This window comes from Sinocyclocheilus rhinocerous, unplaced genomic scaffold (assembly GCF_001515625.1).
Source record: "Sinocyclocheilus rhinocerous isolate Xijiao unplaced genomic scaffold, SAMN03320098_v1.1 scaffold190, whole genome shotgun sequence".
Classification (NCBI taxonomy): Eukaryota; Metazoa; Chordata; class Actinopteri; order Cypriniformes; family Cyprinidae; genus Sinocyclocheilus; species Sinocyclocheilus rhinocerous.
The window spans coordinates 61527-81919 of NW_015623079.1; the positions used below are offsets into that span (position 1 = coordinate 61527).

The 20393-nt window shown below is 37.1% G+C and overlaps 2 protein-coding genes across 6 annotated transcripts; one reads left to right on the top strand and one right to left on the bottom strand.

The window, feature by feature from the left end:
- Window positions 1–393: 393 nt before the first annotated feature.
- Window positions 394–17884, bottom strand: LOC107720748 (putative lipoyltransferase 2, mitochondrial). Of its 5 annotated transcripts, none has more exons than XM_016531136.1 (4): window positions 2736–2822; window positions 2519–2554; window positions 1651–2126; window positions 394–641 (listed from the first exon to the last, which is right to left on the bottom strand). In XM_016531136.1, exons 3-4 carry the CDS (start codon window positions 2093–2095, stop codon window positions 424–426), a joined length of 663 nt encoding a protein of 220 aa, XP_016386622.1. In that variant the 5' UTR covers window positions 2096–2126; window positions 2519–2554; window positions 2736–2822; the 3' UTR covers window positions 394–423. The 5 variants fall into 5 exon arrangements, with proteins under 5 accessions (XP_016386622.1, XP_016385854.1, XP_016385156.1 ...); XM_016530368.1 differs by having other exon boundaries at window positions 2674–2822; XM_016529670.1 differs by having other exon boundaries at window positions 2634–2822.
- Window positions 4987–17749, top strand: LOC107726617 (E3 ubiquitin-protein ligase RNF169-like). Its single transcript, XM_016536605.1, has 4 exons — window positions 4987–5393; window positions 7183–7193; window positions 8273–8410; window positions 16482–17749. The coding sequence occupies exons 1-4, from the start codon at window positions 4994–4996 to the stop codon at window positions 17640–17642; spliced, it is 1710 nt and encodes a 569-aa protein (XP_016392091.1). The 5' UTR covers window positions 4987–4993; the 3' UTR covers window positions 17643–17749.
- Window positions 17885–20393: the final 2509 nt, after the last annotated feature.

A 20393-nucleotide genomic window follows, 5' to 3' on the forward strand; every position in this document is an offset into this window, starting at 1 on the left:
ATAGAAAAATTGCTTACCAAAAGCTTTGAACAGTACAACAGCATACAGTATAACAATAAAAAGAGAAAATATGTATACACAAAAGACACAAAAATATCCTCGTTATGTTATAATATTATTTGGTAATCTCATTCAAGTTTTCTTTCTCAAGACTCATGTGTCCCATGTCAGCAATGCAGTAGTGTTTACTGTACCCATCCACTTCCAGAAAACGTGTTTTGTAAATAATTCATGATAATTGCATGATCAAATCAAGAGTCAAGACTATCGGGGATATTTTTATCCTGCTGATCTCATGCAATGCGTATGTCTTATGTATGATCATGAAAACCAGACGCCACACACACAACATGTTAAATGTTAAAATAATTTTAATAACAATACAAGCACATATTCAAACACTTGACATTATTTATACATTTATTAATTATATGTTAAAGTGCAGTTAAATTGTTCAGTAAAGGCTTCCAGCAGTTTTGGTATGGCTTCCTCAGTTGGGACGTCCCGTCCCAGCTCTCGGCTCAGTGATGTCACACCTTTACCCACAATCCCACATGGCACAATGTTGTCAAACCAACTCATGTCTGTGTTGCAGTTAAGAGCCAGTCCATGGGAGGTGATGTATCTTCTACAATAAATACCTGCAAAACACAACAATTACCTTTATTTTGCTGACAAAAGGTACTTTTTTTTAAAACCTGGAAATAGTAAATAAACCTGTTTTATCATTTTAAATAAATAAATGATATAACAAAATGAAATTAATATTCTGCACTATTTCTAGGAGACCAGTGAAATGTAAATAAATTGTGACAATGAAATGCTCATGGGAACACTACCATTCAAAAGTTTAGGATCAAGTAAGAATTTTTTTTTTCTTTTTAGAGAAATTAATTATTTTATTTAGCAAAGATGCATTAATCGATCAAAAGTGACTGTAGAGGCTTTTACATTGTTACAAATAAATCTTAAAAAAAAAATACTATTCCTTTGAACGTTAAATTCATTTAAAAAAATCCTGAAACGCATCATGACTTCCACAAAAATATCAACATTGAAAATAATAAGAAATGTTTTGTGAGCACCAAATCAGCATATTAGAGTGAATTCTGCGGAAATATGTGACACTGAATTATATTTTACAATTTATTAAAATAGAAACAGAGCAAGTTAAATTGTAAAAATGCGTCACAAAATTATTATTATTATTTTTTAAAAATCAAATAAATGCAGTCTTGGTTATAAAAACATTTAAAAATATATATAATATATACATATACATAAAATATACTATTTTAAATGACTGCTTAGAAACTATCTCTATTTTATAAAGCGCTACATAAATAATTATAAATAAAAGTGAATAAAAATAATTCAAATAGTGTAGTTAATGAAATACTACAGTGGTGGTTAACAATCTATCTATCTATCTATCTATCTATCTATCTATAATAGTTGGGAAGGACATTTTTTACTTTTGTAAAAAAAATAAAAAATACAATTCCAATACGTGTAATTGTTTTCTTTCAGTTTTGATGCTATATTGTTCAAAAATGGGCAAATTAATAATAATAAATAACATACAGAGGTGTCCACATTTTTGACCAGTAATCAATACAATACAAAAAGTAAACCTAAAAAGTTACTTACCAATTGCACAGATTTTGTTGTTGCCCACCCAGACACCTGTATCTGGAGAAGTGGAGGCCTCGATCCTAAATTGGCTGCACATCTTGATCACCATCCTTTCCAGTTCACACACATACCATCTCACACTCTTCTTAAAGCAGGCCAGGTTGAGGACGGGATAACACACCAGCTGACCAGGACCGTGAAACGTTATCAGACCTCCTCGGTTGGTACGGAAGAAGTCTGCGCCCAGCGCTTTGAGTCTCTGCTCCTCCTCAGGAGGGTAAGGAGCCTGTCTGATGCCGATGGTGTACACAGGCTCGTGTTCACATAGTAATAAAGTGTTTGGGCTGCTGCTGCACGAATCCAGATGCTGCTTTATGTGCTGCTGCTGGAGCTTCAAGGCACTGCGGTAGGAAATCCTCCCTAAACGCACCACCTTCACAGCCGCCTTTCCGACTGACATTGTGTTTTCAGATGGGTTTTTAAAGCATCAACTAAAGAGACGGAAAACAAGGTCACAATTATTTCCTGTATTTTATTTGTATTAATCCATAAATCATGTTGGAATGACATTGTGAAATAATCATAGCCGTTTCTAAAAAAAAAAAAAAACACTAATAAAAATGACAAAAGTACATAACGTACTAAATTAAAGAACAACAATAAAAGCTAGTTCAAATGTTATAACTTTTTTTATTAGATCATAAATAGGGATACGCTTTTGTAGAATCATGTTATGTGTAGGCTATATTATGTACAGGAAAAGAAAAGAAAAAATGTTTTGCATATGAAAAAAAAAACTTAAATCACGTATGTTATTAAAAAACGACCCATATATTATACAAATTAAAATATATAAAATAGAAATTGTAAAGTTCACTGATACCCGGCGCAAATGATCTAGAAAGTTGGCAAGGAAAATCTGCAGGAAAAAAAGCTGCAATTAATCTGATATATTTCAAGAGGAATTCAACACTAACTGTAATGTCCACATTACACACCAGCTTTAACACCAGATGCACGAAAACAACAAGTACAAACATAAACTGATGTTAGAAGCTCAGAAAGCTTGATCCGTCTGTTAAAGGGGAGTCTTTTCTTACTGGCCGCTGCCATACTGCCAGTGCAGATCTTACTCTACTGTAACTGAAGGCGGAACGCCTGGTGCATTACTGCCATCTACTGGTTTGGTGCGCTACCTACTTTACAAAAATGTCTTCTTTTTCTTCTTCTTGGCTTTTAACGGTGGCTGGCAACCAGTGTAATTAGGTGCATTACCGCCACCTTTTGCTCCGGAGTGTGGAACAGAGAGTTACGTTCTACTTATTAATCCCGTCCTTTTAAGAAAATTAAAGAAAGCTTTACTATTTATTTCACTTGCCCATTTTATAAAAGATTTAAAATGTACCACCTGAATTCCATTCTTCTTGATTTCAACTATCATATTACTTCTTTCTTCCTCATATTTCTTACATTCAAGAATTACATGGGTTACTGTTTCTTCTACTTTGCATTGTTCACATAGTCCATTTGGATGTTTCCCTAATATTTTGAGTGTACTATTAAGATTGGAATGTCCCAACAATATTCTATTATAAACAACCTCTTCTTTCCTTGTTTTACCAATATGTCTTATTTTTTGACTTACTTTGTTAATTAAATTGTAGAAAAATCTACCCTTTTCGTTATTGTCCCACTTTATTTGCCATTCTGCAATAACCTTTTTCCAGATTAAAACCTTAATTTCAGACTTGCTTAGAGGAACTTGTAATTCTATTTCTTCTCTCTGCAAAGCTTGTTTTGCCCTGTTGAAAAAAAACAGCATATGCTGGTTAGGTATGTTTTGACGCTGGGATGCTGGTCCTTTGCTGGTTTAAACTGGTCCTTTGCTGGTTTAAGCTGGTCCTTTGCTTTTGTTTGGTCTTCCAAAAGAGGACGATATCCGCTTCGTTATGCCTAGATCTGATCTGTGCTGGTCGCTGAGGGAATACTTCAACAGCAGCATCATATGACCCCTTTAAGACTCTTTAAAACTGAGTGAATCAGAACAAATTAAAACCTTTCCAGGTTTATAATCCTCTACGCACTGCAAGGACAAGAGTATTGCAATCATTTCAACAGTATATACTGCCAAATGATTGGATAATCGCTTTGTACTACTCATTGCCCAGTCAGGAACTAAAAAAGCAGCTCCAGTTGTAGCAGCATCATATGACCCCTTTAAGACTCTTTAAAACTGAGTGAATCAGAACAAATTAAAACCTTTCCAGGTTTATAATCCTCTACCCACTGCAAGGACAAGAGTATTGCTATCATTTCAACAGTATATACTGCCAAATGATTGGATGTTCGCTTTATACTATGAGCCCAGTCAGGAACTAAAAAAGCAGCTCCAGTTGTCTCTCGCTCTGGATCTTTTGAGCCATCTGTAAATATTTGTAAGTATTGAGGATATTGTGTTCTAAAATGTTCAGAGAATGCTGAAGACATGTCTACTTTTCTTTCTGCTTTTTTAATTTCCAACAACTGTAAATCTATATGGGGAGTTATATAACTCCATGGTTCATTTTCAGGAATCACAACTGTTGGGCTCATCTTAAACCTATTTACCTCCATTTCTTCTACATACGCTTCACTACTCCATCCAAAACTTTTTCTACTCAACTTATTTTGTTCCCAACACTTCATTAAAACCATTTTTGTAGGATGATCATCTTTATGACCCTTGAGGTTAGCCCAGTAATTGATCATTAATTGTTTCCTTCTCATTTCCAGAGGAATCTCTCCTAACAGGACTTGTACAAAAATGTCATCATTTACTCATCAAGGTTATGAGTTTCTTTCTTCAGTTGAACACAAAAGAAGATATTTTGAAGAATGTTGTTAACAAATTAAAATGTAAATCATCTTTCAATGAAATGTCACTTAATTTGATATTTAGAATTGTAGTATATATAATAATATTATTATAGTTGATACATTTTTTTAATATCGCATGCGTTTATCGTGCAGCCCTAATAATAATAATAATAATAAAGGAAGCAGTTATTGTAAATTAGTTTTTTTTTTTTTTTAAGTGCTTTATTAATCAATACTACAATAACTCGAGGTATTACATATACACATTATCATATTAACATTAGCTACCAGAGAGAAAAAAACCCACCAAAACTATATAAGGAAAAGGAAAGAGGAAAAAAAAGTAAGACAATTATATACATTTCAGTGTTTTCAAAGCATTACATGTTTTCTGTAAATGAGAATTTTTTTTTTGTTTTGTTTTTTGTCGTTCCACCACCGCTGCATGTGACGCCACGGCTGGGCGGGGCTTGTTTTCAAACCCAGACGCAGGCACATACCAATGAAGATGGCGGCGGTGGGGTCCGCCAAATCCGCTGGACTGGGGCAGAGAGGCAAAACCAGGCCTGGCGCTCTCGCTGCTCCTCTGAGTCTGGAGGAGGCCCGGTGCCCAGTGTGCTCCGAGATTCTGCTGGAGCCGGTAACGATGCCATGCGGACACTCGGTGTGCCTGCATTGTTTCCAGCGGACGGTGAAGTTAATCAGTCTGTGCTGTCCGCTGTGCCGGCTGCGAGTGTCCAGCTGGGCCCGTCAACAGTCCCGGGAGAAGAGCCTGGTCAACACCGAACTCTGGGAGCTGGTCCGGCTCAGTCATCCGGAGAGATGCAGGCGGAGGCTGGAGCAGAGAGACCGAGAGATCGCGGACGGAGGTTCGGAGGACTTGACATATTACATAATCAGGAGTTTGAAATAATTATTTACGCTTCGAGAAATCGCAGCATGACAGTTTTCCAGCTTCAGTGATTTAAGTTCAGTCGGCCGTTTTACCAATAAATTAGAATGGTTAGAAATAAAAATAAAATATTTTATTTCGTTTGGTTTGGTCTGTGGACAAACGCCCAGTTGCGTCGCGTCGCGCGCGTTGCGTTTTCAACTTGAAAAAAACACGTCTTGAATACTCTGTTGTATTCCTCTGGCTAAAGACCATTTGAATGGCTTATTGGTTGGAGTAAACATTTGTTGGAGTATGTACATTTGGGTTTGGTAACTTGTGGCGTTTTGATGGTTTTCTGTCAAACTGCTCTGCGTTCTGTCTGAACGGCATGGGAACAGCGGTCAATATAGTAATACCTGATCAAATCAGTATTTAAAAGATTTTTTTTTCTTAATAATCTCAGTATTATTTCTGTAGTAGTATAGTAACTTATCCTGGTTGTTTGTAAACGTGATGGGTTGTGGTAACTTGTCCAGGCATGTGTGTGTCCAGAGGGTGGAGCTAGTGACAGAACTGAGATTCTCTAGAGAGAATCAGATGTGTTTATTAGTTAGTTGGTTAAGTGTATTGTCCATTCAGAAATTCTTTTTGTATCTGTGACAACTCTTCAGTGATCAACAACAATAATTAACCAATACAAACATCAACAGGTTACAACACATTACAAATAAATACAACCAGCATCAACCAACATCCCTCTAGATGTAAAATCACAACTGTGATATCACAAAAATGTATTTAACAGAGCTATACTGGATGATATAAAAGATCTTTGTGCACGGGCAGTCCGTAATAAGATGTAAAACCACAACTGTGATATCACAAAAATGTATTTAACAGAGCTATACTGGATGATATAAAAGATAATGGAACCCTGTACCTTCGACCAGATGGTAATAACTCATATTCACCACAAAGAGGATGAGATGCATCATGAAGAATTGTATGGCTTTTCCTCACAGCTCAAGATTCACATAGTTTTATCAGACTATGCTGTCGTTTACCTGCAATCTTACTAGCCATATTAACAATTTTATTTAGTTTGTTCTTATTTACTACAGACAGTGAGAAATACCAAGCAACAAATGAAAAATAGAATAGAGCCACCATAAACAAGGCAGAGATACATGAGGGCAAGGGAAGCATGACACTAACAGCATGAATCAATTACAAAATAAAAGACATGGAAAACATGAACAAGAAACACAACCCAAAACACCACATTACAGCATGAAATACAATCGTCGCAGCCCTTTCTTGTAAACAGCTGCTGTATTTACATCCCATGTCAGTTTTACATCAATGATTGTCCCTAGATATTTATATTCATTTACAACTTCAATGCCATCACCATTAACAGTTATTTGTTGATGAGTACCTCTTCTTGTTCTGAAGTCAAAAATCATTTCTTTAGTTTTCCTGTTGTTTAACTGAAGGAAACTAGATTGACACGAATCAACAAACTCATCCACACCTCTACGATACTCCTCTTCATCTTCAGTGATCAAACCAATAATTGCCGTATCGTCTGCATATTTGACATTAAAAACATCAGATGAAAAACCTCTACATTCATTTGTATAAAGGGTAAATAACACTGGGGAGATAATACTTCCCTGTGGGGCCCCTGTGTTGGTCAGATTAGAGGAAGTGCTGATAGAGTTCACCCTAACACACTGTAATCTATCGGTCAAAAAAGACTCAACCCATCTAATGAGTCTGCTATTCACACCCAGCTTAAACAATCTTTCCATTAGAATATGTGGTCGTATAGTATTAAATGCAGATGAGAAATCTACAAACATAACACGGGCATATCGCTTTGGTTGATCAAGATGACAATAGAGTCTTTGTAGCATATACAAGAGGGCATCTTCTGCCACTCCTCCCCCTCCTATATGCAAATTGTAAAGGATCGAGTTTGTTTCGCACCTCAGAAAGAACACGATCTAACACTATTTTTTCAAAACTCTTCATGACAATAGATGTCAAAGCTACCGGACGATAATCATTTAAAACTGCTGGTTTTGATATTTTTGGCACAGGCACTATAAATGAACATTTCCAGGCAGTAGGTACATAGCAAGTATCCACAGACACTTAAGGAAAACTTGAAATCGCATCATATGACCCCTTTAATTTTCTAATTTTATATAAATATATTTATTATCAGGGGTCAAATTATATAGTTTTTCATCATTTCTAGAGAGGAGGGCATGGAATAATGGGGTACACTATTAGGGCTGCACGATAAATCGAAATGGAATCGAGATCGTGATTTCCTTCTGATTACAGAACCGGCTTTACTAACAAAATGCGCATGACAATCGCATTCGATTAATCGTGCAGCCCTATACACTACTATGCAAAAAAACACACCTCTTCATTCTTTATGACATTTTAGGACAACAGTCATCAAAACTATGAAATAGCACATAGAGGTATAGAAATTATGTAAAGTGTCAAGCAAATCAAAATTATACTTTGTTAGAAGTTATTCAGAGTTTCCATTTGTCTAGATTACAGCCATACTCTCATTAAACACATTTAACAATATTCACTCAAAATGAAAAAAATAGACAACGGACAATTATTTTAAAATTAAATGCATTTATAGAGCTATATCTGCCACAAACATGAACTAGCACAACTATTAATACACCTAATTAATAATTAATCCGCTAATTAATATTAGCTGATGCCAAATGTCAGACGATTAGTAACTTTGCACATCACTGTTTATTATATCAGAAGGTCTGCAGTATGGAGGAAAGATTAAAAATTGTGACTTACATTTTGATACTTCCCTCAATAAATTGTTTTCCGATTGTTAGGTGTTAAAAAAAGATATACATCCATTCTATCACTGTGCTGTATTACAGTTGTCTTCATAGCAGTGCTGTCCAGAGGAGCAGGAGCTGTACAGATTCTGAGGATGGAAGAGGAAAAAACAGAGGTCACGCACATCATGCCGTTCCTGACAAGGTATAATATTTCAGTTATTGGCTGAATGAGTATGTTCAAATAAGCTTCAGTTTAATTTGTAAGTTGTTTAGGGTGAATTGTTGGATAAAACACCAGTCCTGTTGTTCCAAGAAATGTAATTGGCTCTCAAATTTAAATTGCGGAGTATAAAATGTTGTAAGTAAAACTATTTTAGAAGACATATTTATCTGCAACTTTTAGTACAGTTCATAGCTTTTGCTAGAGTAGGGTTCTTCATATCTTATAGGGCTGTCAGCAATGATTATTTTCATAATGGAGTAATCGGTTGATAATTCTGATGATTAATAGAGTAATTGGATTTTTGTTTTTTTGTGGTTATAAAAATAGACCTAAGCCAACAGACTTTAAAATGACTCACAATACATACATAATAGCAATAAGGAAATAATAATTGGTTCAAATAAAATATCAAAAGCAAGTAATCATATGGTTTTATTGAACAAAACAGTTGAAATGCATAATATAAATATAGCTGCAAGTGTTAATTTTGTCAGCTATTTTTTATTTAGTCTTAGTCCTGTGTCAAATGTAACTTTTAGTTTTTATCATATTTGGTCAACTTGTCCTGTTTTAGTTTTAATCAAGTTTTAGTTGACTAAATGCCTGAGCATTTTAGTCTAGTTTTAGTCAGTGGAAACTTATACATTTTCGTAATATTTTCGTCTTACTGTATAATGGTTAAAATGATAAAAAAAAATGATTGTTGTCATTTGGGAAATTTATTTTTACATTTCAGCAGAAGTTGCTCTTACACCATTATGCACAAATCAATAGAATATCAACTCGTATGCATGGTTTATTTTACCTCATCTAGTGTACAGATTTATAACAGGATATCAATTAGAGGCTAAATAAACACCAAAGACTTTAGATATACACTCGCCCTGTCTACATTATGAAAACTGGTGTAACAAAAACCTACTCAAATATTATAAAACCTACTCGAATATGATAACAGAGAAATTCCTAATAGTAATTCCAAATTGCATTAATGTTTATCTTTTAAAACAACTCTTTTAAAACCCGCCCCCCCAAAAAAAACAAACTTATTGCCGCTCAGAGGTTGCGTAAGTAACATTACAATCAGCAACCACTATCGCAAACAATACAGTCGAGATCCATGACAGTACACAGACTGGCTGAATGACACTTTCATTTAAGCAGAATACCTCAAATAGAGATCGCTGAACTGCAGCTTACTTGTACAGTATTATATGTTGGTGTTTTCAGATCATGGCGCCTCCACAGAGAGAATGCGTGTGAATGGTTGCCAGATTTCATAAAGCAAAAAGCCGGGCAGAGTACGTATCCGTTTAACAGAAAAGCTCTGATTGGGGGATTTGATCTCTTGATATCTGGCAACCGCAAACATGAACACTCTCGTAATAGAGTCTTGAACAGCAGTCTGAAATGTTTTGGCTCCACTTTTTTCAACAAAAAATAAAAAGGTTTTGGTAAAGTTTTTGTTCTTTTAACTACATTTAGTCTCGTCTTTTTTCGTCAATGATATTGCATGCTCATTTAGTCTCAGTTATCGTTTCATGAACTTATTATCGTCTCGTCATCGTCTTGTTTTCGTCAGGGGAAAAAACTTCGTTGACATACATTTTTAGTCATAGATTTCATTAAAGAAATTAACACTACTGCAAGCTGCGATTACCGGGGTTCAAGCGCTTTAAGGCCTTATGCTTTTAGGGTCTAGGCCAGGGGTAGGCAAGTTCGGTCCTATAGAGCCGCAGTCCTGCAGAGTTCAGCTCCAACCCTAATCAAACACACCTGAACAAGCTAATCAATGTCTTCAGGATTACTAAGGCTATAGGCAGGTGTTTTTTTTTTTCAAGGTTGGAGCTGAACTCTGCAGCTCTCTAGGACCGAACAAGCCTACCCCTGGTCTAGGCCAACCCAAAATTAATGGCTGACACTGAAACGCATCCATGATGCAGAATACGCTCACAGACACAGACACACACACACAGAAATTTAATGGTTAAACAATTATATTAGTGCTCATTAAACATGCTTACACACACATTTTGTTGCACATATAGATTTCCGATATAAATGGTAGGTAACAAAATGCTTACTTGCAAGTCTTCTCTTTTTAAGAGGTTATATATCATTTTCAGGTTTCACAGAAATCATAATCTGGCATAATTGTAAAAACTGATACGTTTGTATAAATAAAGTGGTAAACTTTGAGTAAATGTGATTTTTAAATGTTATAATAATGATTTTATAACGTCTACATGCGAATCCAAAAGTAAAACCTGTGAAAAGTACTATATTAGTGAGTTGAATGAGCCCATTATTGGCCCTCTGCTGCCGTGGTTATAATTGCAATTTCAGGGAACTTCCCAAAGAAGTATACTGTCTTTAAAGGTGCAGTAGGAGATCTTGGAAAATGCTAAATTTAGCCTGATAGCACTGAAAGCGAACGTCCCACCCTACCTGCAATCGCCGTCCAAAGCCACACCCCCTAAACGCATATACGCTCACAGACCAGAATACCAGGACTGGAATTTGGAACCGCTGGGCTACATCATGTCATTCACCGGTGAGAAAACTTTAAAAGTACAACAATATCAGGAAGGAAGATCGGGTTGTTGATGTTTGCCTGCCATCCTCGCTCTGTCTGCACAGCGTGCGTGAACGTGCTGATGATGTATCCTGTCTGCGCGAACCGGGTGCGCAGAGGTATGCTAATACATAAGTTGACAGGCAGGTAGGCAAGCCAATTAAAACGCTCGAGCGTTTTAATTGGACTAACATTTCTTGGTCCTACATCTCCACAGAATATATAAATGCAGATAAATACATTTAGACCACTTAACTTAATGATTGCTATCGGGATGTGAAGAGACTTTCAACCAGCATAACAAAAAATGTTTCTGAAAACGATCACCTATTGCACCTTTAAGCTTTATTACTATTATCGTGCCAATTTTTACCCAATCTCCATTAAATGTTGCATGCTTGTTTAGAAACATATGAAGCATGGATTGAGGGCCATTTACAGCCATTTTATGGGATTTGCCATAGAAATACAGCATTTTTGCACCTTTTTAACAGTTATTGCCTCAGCTATGGGCAGATCTCCATAAAAGTTTGCATGCTTCTTTAGAATCGTTTGGTAAATGATCATCTGCCTTAAATTTCTACTCTTATGTTTGCTTTCATAACTTAACTTGTTTATTATGTGATCTCTGTCTAGTTGATTATGTATTGTATACTTGAATGTATTTGTGTCCTTGTTACCTACCAACCTTATGTAAAGCGTCATTGGGTTCTTGAAAGGTGCTATATTAATAAAACATATTATTAATATTATTATGTGTCGCATGAGCTCACCCAGTTTTAAGTTTTGAGTTTGCGTTTAGGATTTATAGGCTTTGGGGTATATTTGGCCATTTTCTAAATGGCCGTTATAACTAGCCAAAGGGGAAAGTTCAACATTTTTGGATAATTATTGACCTTATTATTGAGGTGACTACCTAGGAGTAGTTTGCAAAAGTAGTTTTTTTTTTTTTTAATAATGTCAAATATTTAAAGAACAGTTTGATTGACAGCAGTGGTCCTGTAGGCAAAGTTCGTACGCTGTGAAGATCTAGTGTGAATACGTGAACATTTTTTGCTATTTCAGGTCATTTATCATAGAAATGTAGTGTTTTTGAAGCCTTTGTGAAAGTTATAGTGCCACCTGTGGTCCGATCTCCATGAAACTTTGCATGTTTGTTTAAAATAAACTGTTGCATGTGCTAACCTAGTTTTGTGAAGTTTTGAATTTCCGTTTAGGCTTTATAGGCTTGTGGGTATATTTGGGCCACATCCACACAAAGCCAGAGCTTTCCCTATCCAATCTTTATTTTTTCCTCATTCTAAAAAAAAATTCTGTAAACATGGCATTGTCTCAAGAAATATCTGCGTACACACACCCATTGTTAAGTTTTGAGTTTGCGTTTAGGATTTATAGGCTTGTGGGTATATTTGGGCCACATCCACACAAAGCCAGAGCTTTCCCTATCCAATCTTTATTTTTTCCTCATTCTAAAAAAAAATTCTGTAAACATGGCATTGTCTCAAGAAATATCTGCGTACACACGAAACCACTGAAACCGACTCAAAACGATGTAGTATACATGCCAGACCAGTATGTGGCACTGTAATTCTGCCACAGAAATACACTAAAAATGGAGACAAATACTTGGAGCATGCGCATAAACCTTGCATGTAGTCCGCCATTGTTGTTGTTGCTGTTAAGTGACGTAGCAGTGTCTGACTAGGGTCGAGACGTGGGGTGATGACATCATCGTTTCACAAAATATACGGATTGGCTGTACACACGAAAACGCAAGGGTATAGTTTTCAGATTTATACACTCTGGGACAGGGTTTCAAAGAATAGTGGTTTCAGACTCCCAAAATGCTAGATCCGTCTGGATGAAACGCTGATACGATACAACATTTTTTACGGATACAGCTAAAGGCGTCTCCATGTGGACAGGCTCTTGGACATACCCCTTTTTTAAACTACCCCGTTATAGCCATCCAAAGGGTAAAGTTCAAAAATGTTTTTATAATTATTGACCTAGAGAGTCCAGAGAATTGTACTGCAGTGGTTTTTTTCGAGATTGAGCGAAAAACCTAGGACTAGTTCGCAAAAGTAGGTGTTTTACATATTATCAATTATTTTACAGACGATTTGATTGACAGCAGTGGTTCTAGAGGCAAAGTTGTTCAGAATGAGGAGCTCTATCAGATGATATGAATATTGTTGTATGTCTGAAAAACCGTGCAATATACAATCGTTTCAGACTCCCAAAATGCTAGATCCGTCTGGATGAAACGCTGATACGATACAACATTTTTTACGGATACAGCTAAAGGCGTCTCCATGTGGACAGGCTCTTGGACATACCCCTTTTTTGGTATAGAGAGTCCAGAGAATTGTACTGCAGTGTAGAGCCCTGCGCGGGACTGTTTTCTTAAACCCGCACCCGCCCGCTCCCGCTGAATGTATGACCAGGACCGCCCGCTCCCGCAACCTATGTGTTCCACTCCCGCCCGCGCCCGCAATGTTTGTGTCCACTCCCGCCCGCTCCCGCGGACTTTATCTCAGAGCTTGTGAAAATTATACACAAATACTTAAGTTAACATCCAGAATAACAGACTTTAAACATGATTGCGTTTAAATAAGATGAAGTAACCAATGCTAAACCAAAGCACCACACATGACAAAAACATTGGGTATTTTTTTATTAGCTTATAAAACATTAACCGTCCAAACAAAACAGCAACTAGCGGCACCTCAGTTTTTAAACGCAGGCTAGGCCTACTGCATACACACGCACCAAACAATTAACTAGGAAATAACTTTAACATTAAATAAATAAACACAGAGAACTTTGAAAATAGGCTAGATATAATTTTAACAAATTAAATACAAAACGAAAAAAAAAAACCTAGGACTAGTTCGCAAAAGTAGGTGTTTTACATATTATCAATTATTTTACAGACGATTTGATTGACAGCAGTGGTTCTAGAGGCAAAGTTGTTCAGAATGAGGAGCTCTATCAGATGATATGAATATTGTTGTATGTCTGAAAAACCGTGCAATATACAATCGTTTACGCCCTTGAAAAATGTGATATCGCTCCCCAGGGACCGATTTATTTCAAAATTTCTCACAGACCTTTAGGGCCACGAGTCAAACAGGCCCACCGAGTTTCATTCCGATTGTCCTCTGTTAACCTTGTCTTGTCCTTATCCTTGTCCTTATAGACACCTGTGGCACTTTGGATAAAAGACACTGCATACCAATTTTCATGTTGATCGGACAAATAGTTGCTTAGTCATAGCCATTTTTCCCCTCTTATAGCGCCACCAAGTGGCCAAGCTCTGCGATTTTTTTTTTTCATGTGAACTTTGAATGAGCTCCTACATGAGTGTTCTGAGTTTGTCGACGATATCTCATTCCGTTCAAAAGTTATAGCTGTTTTAGTAAAAGCTGTCCTGCCCCTTTTGAACATTTTGGCATCCCTTTCAATGTTGAGTCGAAGTCGAAATTTCAACCCTTTTTTTTGGATAATTATTGATATTCACGCTCCAGAAAATCTTTCCGCACTGGTTTGGTTCTGATCGGGCAAAATACCTAGGACTAGTTCGCAAAGGTAGGTTTTTAAAAAAATCCAGCATACCTGAAAATTTTGGGTGACAATTAAATCCAAGGCATGGGTTTTGTCCGTCATGAGCCTAGGATTCCAACAACATAAGGCACTTGAGCCTGCGTCTAACAGTTTAGGAGTTATGAGCAATTTTGTACTTTTGATCGCTGTAGCGCCCCCATCAGACCGATTGGGGTGAGCCTTGATGACATTGTATACGGTGAGTACTACCATCCCTCCAAGTTTAAAGTCTCTACAACTTACAGTTTGGTCTGCCCAATCAGATTTACGTGGAAATTGCTGATACTTGGCCATTCTAACTATTTGAATAGGGTTTCAGCGCTACCTGCTTGAACCCCTAATAAAACAATATAATCATAACTTATGTACATTATGCATTATATCAAATGCCTGCAGAGGGTGCCAACTGCCTGACTATTGTTTTTAGTTTACAGCACGATCTCTTGCTGATTTTGATTGCTTCCATTGTCCTCATTTGTAAGTCACTTTGGATAAAAGCGTCTGCTAAATGACTAAATGTAAATGTAACATAAATCTGTATCCTAACTCAAGCTTCTGTCAAATGTGCATTTCTAAGAGACAAAAAATTTTTATACTATTAATATTGCAGCCTGCACTGCAAACTGTGCTGAAGATACACATCATCAAAGTCAGGAACACAAACCTGTTTCATGATTTGAAACAATATCACTCATTAGAACATGCAGAAACTAAAAAGGTAGGTTTTTAAAAAAATCCAGCATACCTGAAAATTTTGGGTGACAATTAAATCCAAGGCATGGGTTTTGTCCGTCATGAGCCTAGGATTCCAACAACATAAGGCACTTGAGCCTGCGTCTAACAGTTTAGGAGTTATGAGCAATTTTGTACTTTTGATCGCTGTAGCGCCCCCATCAGACCGATTGGGGTGAGCCTTGATGACATTGTATACGGTGAGTACTACCATCCCTCCAAGTTTAAAGTCTCTACAACTTACAGTTTGGTCTGCCCAATCAGATTTACGTGGAAATTGCTGATACTTGGCCATTCTAACTATTTGAATAGGGTTTCAGCGCTACCTGCTTGAACCCCTAATAAAACAATATAATCATAACTTATGTACATTATGCATTATATCAAATGCCTGCAGAGGGTGCCAACTGCCTGACTATTGTTTTTAGTTTACAGCACGATCTCTTGCTGATTTTGATTGCTTCCATTGTCCTCATTTGTAAGTCACTTTGGATAAAAGCGTCTGCTAAATGACTAAATGTAAATGTAACATAAATCTGTATCCTAACTCAAGCTTCTGTCAAATGTGCATTTCTAAGAGACAAAAAATTTTTATACTATTAATATTGCAGCCTGCACTGCAAACTGTGCTGAAGATACACATCATCAAAGTCAGGAACACAAACCTGTTTCATGATTTGAAACAATATCACTCATTAGAACATGCAGAAACAAAAAAATATATATATATTTTCTATTAAGATATTTCTCTTAAGGAAAAATGACTGGAAAAGTTTAAAGAATTCAAAAACGTTTAGTGTTTGTCATGTTCTGACCATAAAGAGTAGTTTAAAACCACAATCAACGGTCTTGTTTCTATAACTTTCACTTAGGAGCAAAAAAAAATCTGCCTTTAAACTTGAAAAAAATTAATTTATCGTGATAATTATCAATATCGACTGATATGAACATTTTTATTTTTTGGCCATATTGCCCAGCCCTACTCTGCAGGATGTTGGCCCTTCAGGAGCATGATTGGACACCCCTATAGTAAGAAATAGCATATGTTGTGGCAAGCTTGACAATAGACAAATTGTCCAGTGAATCAGTCATTTTTATTGTCAGTGATACTACTCTGCATCTCTTTCCCTGCTCTAGGCTAGCATCACTCATAGTTACAACGCTGGAATCCTTCTGTCCTCAGAGAACAGTCACTCTTTCTCAGCTCCGGTACTGAGCTTAGATAAGAGACACCATTGGCGGGGCATCCACACCTCATCCGCTTCGCTCGTGCTTCAGACCAAACCAGAGAGGTCTATTAGCCCAGAGAGCAATGACAGCATATCGGAAGAACTCAACCATTTCAAGCCTATTGTCTGCTCGCCGTGCACTCCACCCAAAAGGCTGCCCGATGGGCGACTTTTGGAACCTACAATCGTGAAGTCAACCCCTAGGAACTTGACACGCACTCTGCACAAGTCCACAAGCTACGAGGCCAGCCCGACCATCTTGCAGAAGTGGAAGCAAATTGAAGTTGATCGTCAGTGTATCAAGGTGACCTCAAAAGGTACAGTCACAAGTCCGATCGCAGAGGATCTTAGCCTTAAACTGAGTCCCGTTGAAGAACTGGACAGCCGACTCTGCAGCTGTGCTGTAGCCAAGGACAGCTTGCAAGATCATCAGTGCATTTGTGAACCAAGTGCTAAGGATCAGAAGGATAAACCTGTAGTCTGTAATAAACGACGGCTTGTATTTGATCAGTGTAACAAAGAGGAAGGTACACAGCCAGCTAGCGCTCACATCAGGTCGACAACTCAAACCATTGCAGATACTTCATCTGCAAAAGGGCGAAGCAAATGTGAAGCACTCTGTGAACCCACAGAAATTTGTGAACCGATGCTTGATAAACCTGCTGGACACTGTAATCTGGGTACTGAAGACCTAGAGAACTTCATAAATGAGCCTACCACCAGGAGCTGTGTACTTAACAGACCTACCTCAAGAAGGGGCAAAAAGAGAAGCCACAAAACCAAATATTTGGAAGAGACCCTACAGACAAAAATGTCCCGGACAGATGTCTGTGACAGGTTTGATGATCTGATTGTCCAGCAAACGAATCAGGAAAAGGAGGACAGAGAACTGGCACAAAAGCTACAAAGACAGTTTGACAGAGAATGTCAAAAAGTAGACAGGAACAAAACAAGTCGTAACAAATACGAACTCCGGTCCTGGGCTACAAAAGATGGGATGGTAGGACACAGTACACGCAGATCAGGAAGAATCTCCAAACGAAATGAGCACTTTAGCTACAGCTGTTAAAGGAACCTCCGGTTATGGTAGTGTTTTATTGTAATGATTTGTCACGGTCACAAACGTTTTCTTTGTTGAGGCACTACAGAGGCTTTCTAAGATCTGGATAAGTATTGTAAGATAAGGTATTTACTTTTTTGACTTTTCATCCAAACCAACTTGCGTTAATCGAGTCCACCTAGAGCAGAGGTGCCAACCCTGTTCCTGGAGATCTCGCAAAGTTCAGCTCCAACCCTGATCAAACAAAACAGAGCCAGCTAATTAAGATCTTCAGGAGCATTTGGTAATTACAGACAGGTGTGTTGGATCTGAACTCTGCAGGTAGATCTCCAGGAACAGGATTGGGCACCCGTGACGTAGAGCAAGCAAGTGCCTTTGCTCGGGGCAAAATGGTGGTAGGACAAGTGTGGACTCTCAGGAACTTTCCTATTTATGAGGATCTAGATTTGAAGCTGCAATGTTTTGTTTCAAGCTCTCTTACTGTTTAACTGGCTTCTACTACTCAAAAAGGAGGAAATTAATGTTTTAATTTATAAGAACTCTGAAAGGCTTTTAGTACTTCAAGCCATATATGACAGTACTCCTTACAATCTCTTTGTGCTCATCACAATCACAATTGCTCCTCAAGAAGTTTGTTTGCATGTATAAAAGTTATCATAGGACATTTGTTGATACAGGTGTTTTGTACAAAAATTGTAGCATAACTCTTTTTCTTTGGCATTTCTCGTTTCCAGTGGCTTGGGAAGTTTTCTTGATGTATCCATCAATCAAACAACTCGTATAATTCTTTTATTTTTTTGTAATTTTTATATATTTTTTTAACCATTTAGGTGGAAAAAAGTAAAAATTGCAGGCTTAGGCCAGAAAACTACTCTACACAAGTACATGGACACAAATGCTTGTTTAACGATTTGCAAGACCAAGGTCTTGTTGTATGTAACCTCTTTTTAGGCTGTTCTTGTTGTACTGTGGCGGAAACAAACCTCAGTACTCACGGCAGTGATAGAATTGCCTTCAAATGTTTGAGCCATTAACCAGGATGTATTATTTTCAGCTGGCTACCTATGAACATGTTGGCAGTTAAAGCCAGGGTAGGTAGTTTGGTTCAAAAAAGTTTTGTTTTATGTTGGTTGAAAGTCTCTTCACATTCCTATAACAATCACTAAGTTAAGTGGTCTAAATGTATCTATATGTATTTATATCATCTGCGGAAGGCTTAGGACCATAAATTGTCAGAGGGCTACCATAGGCTGTCCTACCTGCCTGTCAACATATGTATTTGCATACCTCTGAGCACCCGGTTCGTGCAGGAATAAGTCATCAGCGTGTTCCATTACGCTATTGCAGACCGAGCGAGAATGGAAGACGTTATTATTGTAATATCATGCGCTTTGTACTGTAATGCTTTCTCACCGGTGAATGAGACATAAGGTAATCTGTAAGCGTTGCATTCAACCCTCCACCAATGCCAGTTCTCGTTGCGTCGCTGGTTAGCCACTGGTCTGTCTGTGCGCGTTCATGTGTTTTGGAGGAGGCGTGGCTTTGGAGGGTGATTTGCAAGGAGGGTGGGATATTATGCTTTCAAAGCTAGCTTGCTATTGCTAGCCTCTCTGAAACATCAAAGAAGGTAGTAAGTAGTTCACCATAGAAAATCCATAGAGGATCGTAGATAACGGTTTATGCCTGTGCTTGTTATAGCGCCCCTTGTGGCAGTGCTGAGAACTCGATTAACACACATACTTGTGATGCGCTACAATTTTTTAAAAACATTTCTTTGTCGGAAATCAAACTTGAGTATCAAGAGCTTGTATTCACATATTTGTGTAGAGTATTTTGGGGCCTAACTGTGCTAATATTATTACTATACTGTTTTTCGCCATCAAGTATAATAGCTATAAAATAGTTTGGGATTTTAAAATGCTAAAAGGCATTGTGTAACAGTGTTAGTTAAGATTTCTAAAGAAAATCTTTTTTTTTTTTTTTTAAACCTAACTTTTTTTTCTATATTAAGTGTTTTGACACTCTCCAAACTGTAATCTGCATTTGGACTCTTCAAATGATGCAACACCACAACAATAATAAAAAAATTAATAAAAAATCAAGCATGCTCACTTGATTTGGCAACAAGAAGAAAAAAAGTATGAGAATTTGCTTTAAGACATTAGTTTTCTGGACATTATAGTTTTTTTGTAGTTTACCCATATTTCACTTTTAGCTTGATGTTCACACTACTCTTAAGGGCTACTTTCATTTCAGAACTATATCTATTAAGCTTTGTTCACTAGAGAGATCTATTTTGTGACTTGTCTGGCAAGAAAGCTTTAATGTTACTTTTGCTGAAAAATTACACATTCAGTTGGACCACATGCATATGCACACACATTTAATCTTGTCTACTTTCGTCATTGATCTAATTTTTATTTTAGATTCATTTCTATACTGTATACTTCTTTGTAATGTGCCAACATGTCTGATTTCTGCAAATCGAGCAATCTTTCCTTTTTGTTTTTTTCTTTTTTGTAGTTATTAGTTAGGTCATATGCAGTTCTGTAGGCTACCAGATGTACTATTGGAGAAGATGAAATCGATTTTTTTTTATGCATTACTGTACTATTTTGGAAACATGACTTGCCTATATTGATACAGATGCAAAGATGTTAATAGGAACTGTTTCTGATGGGCTTTCAAAGCGCTTGGATTGACTTCCATTGTTGAAAGGTATTGCTGGATTTGGAAGAGAATGTTGCATATGTTTGGATT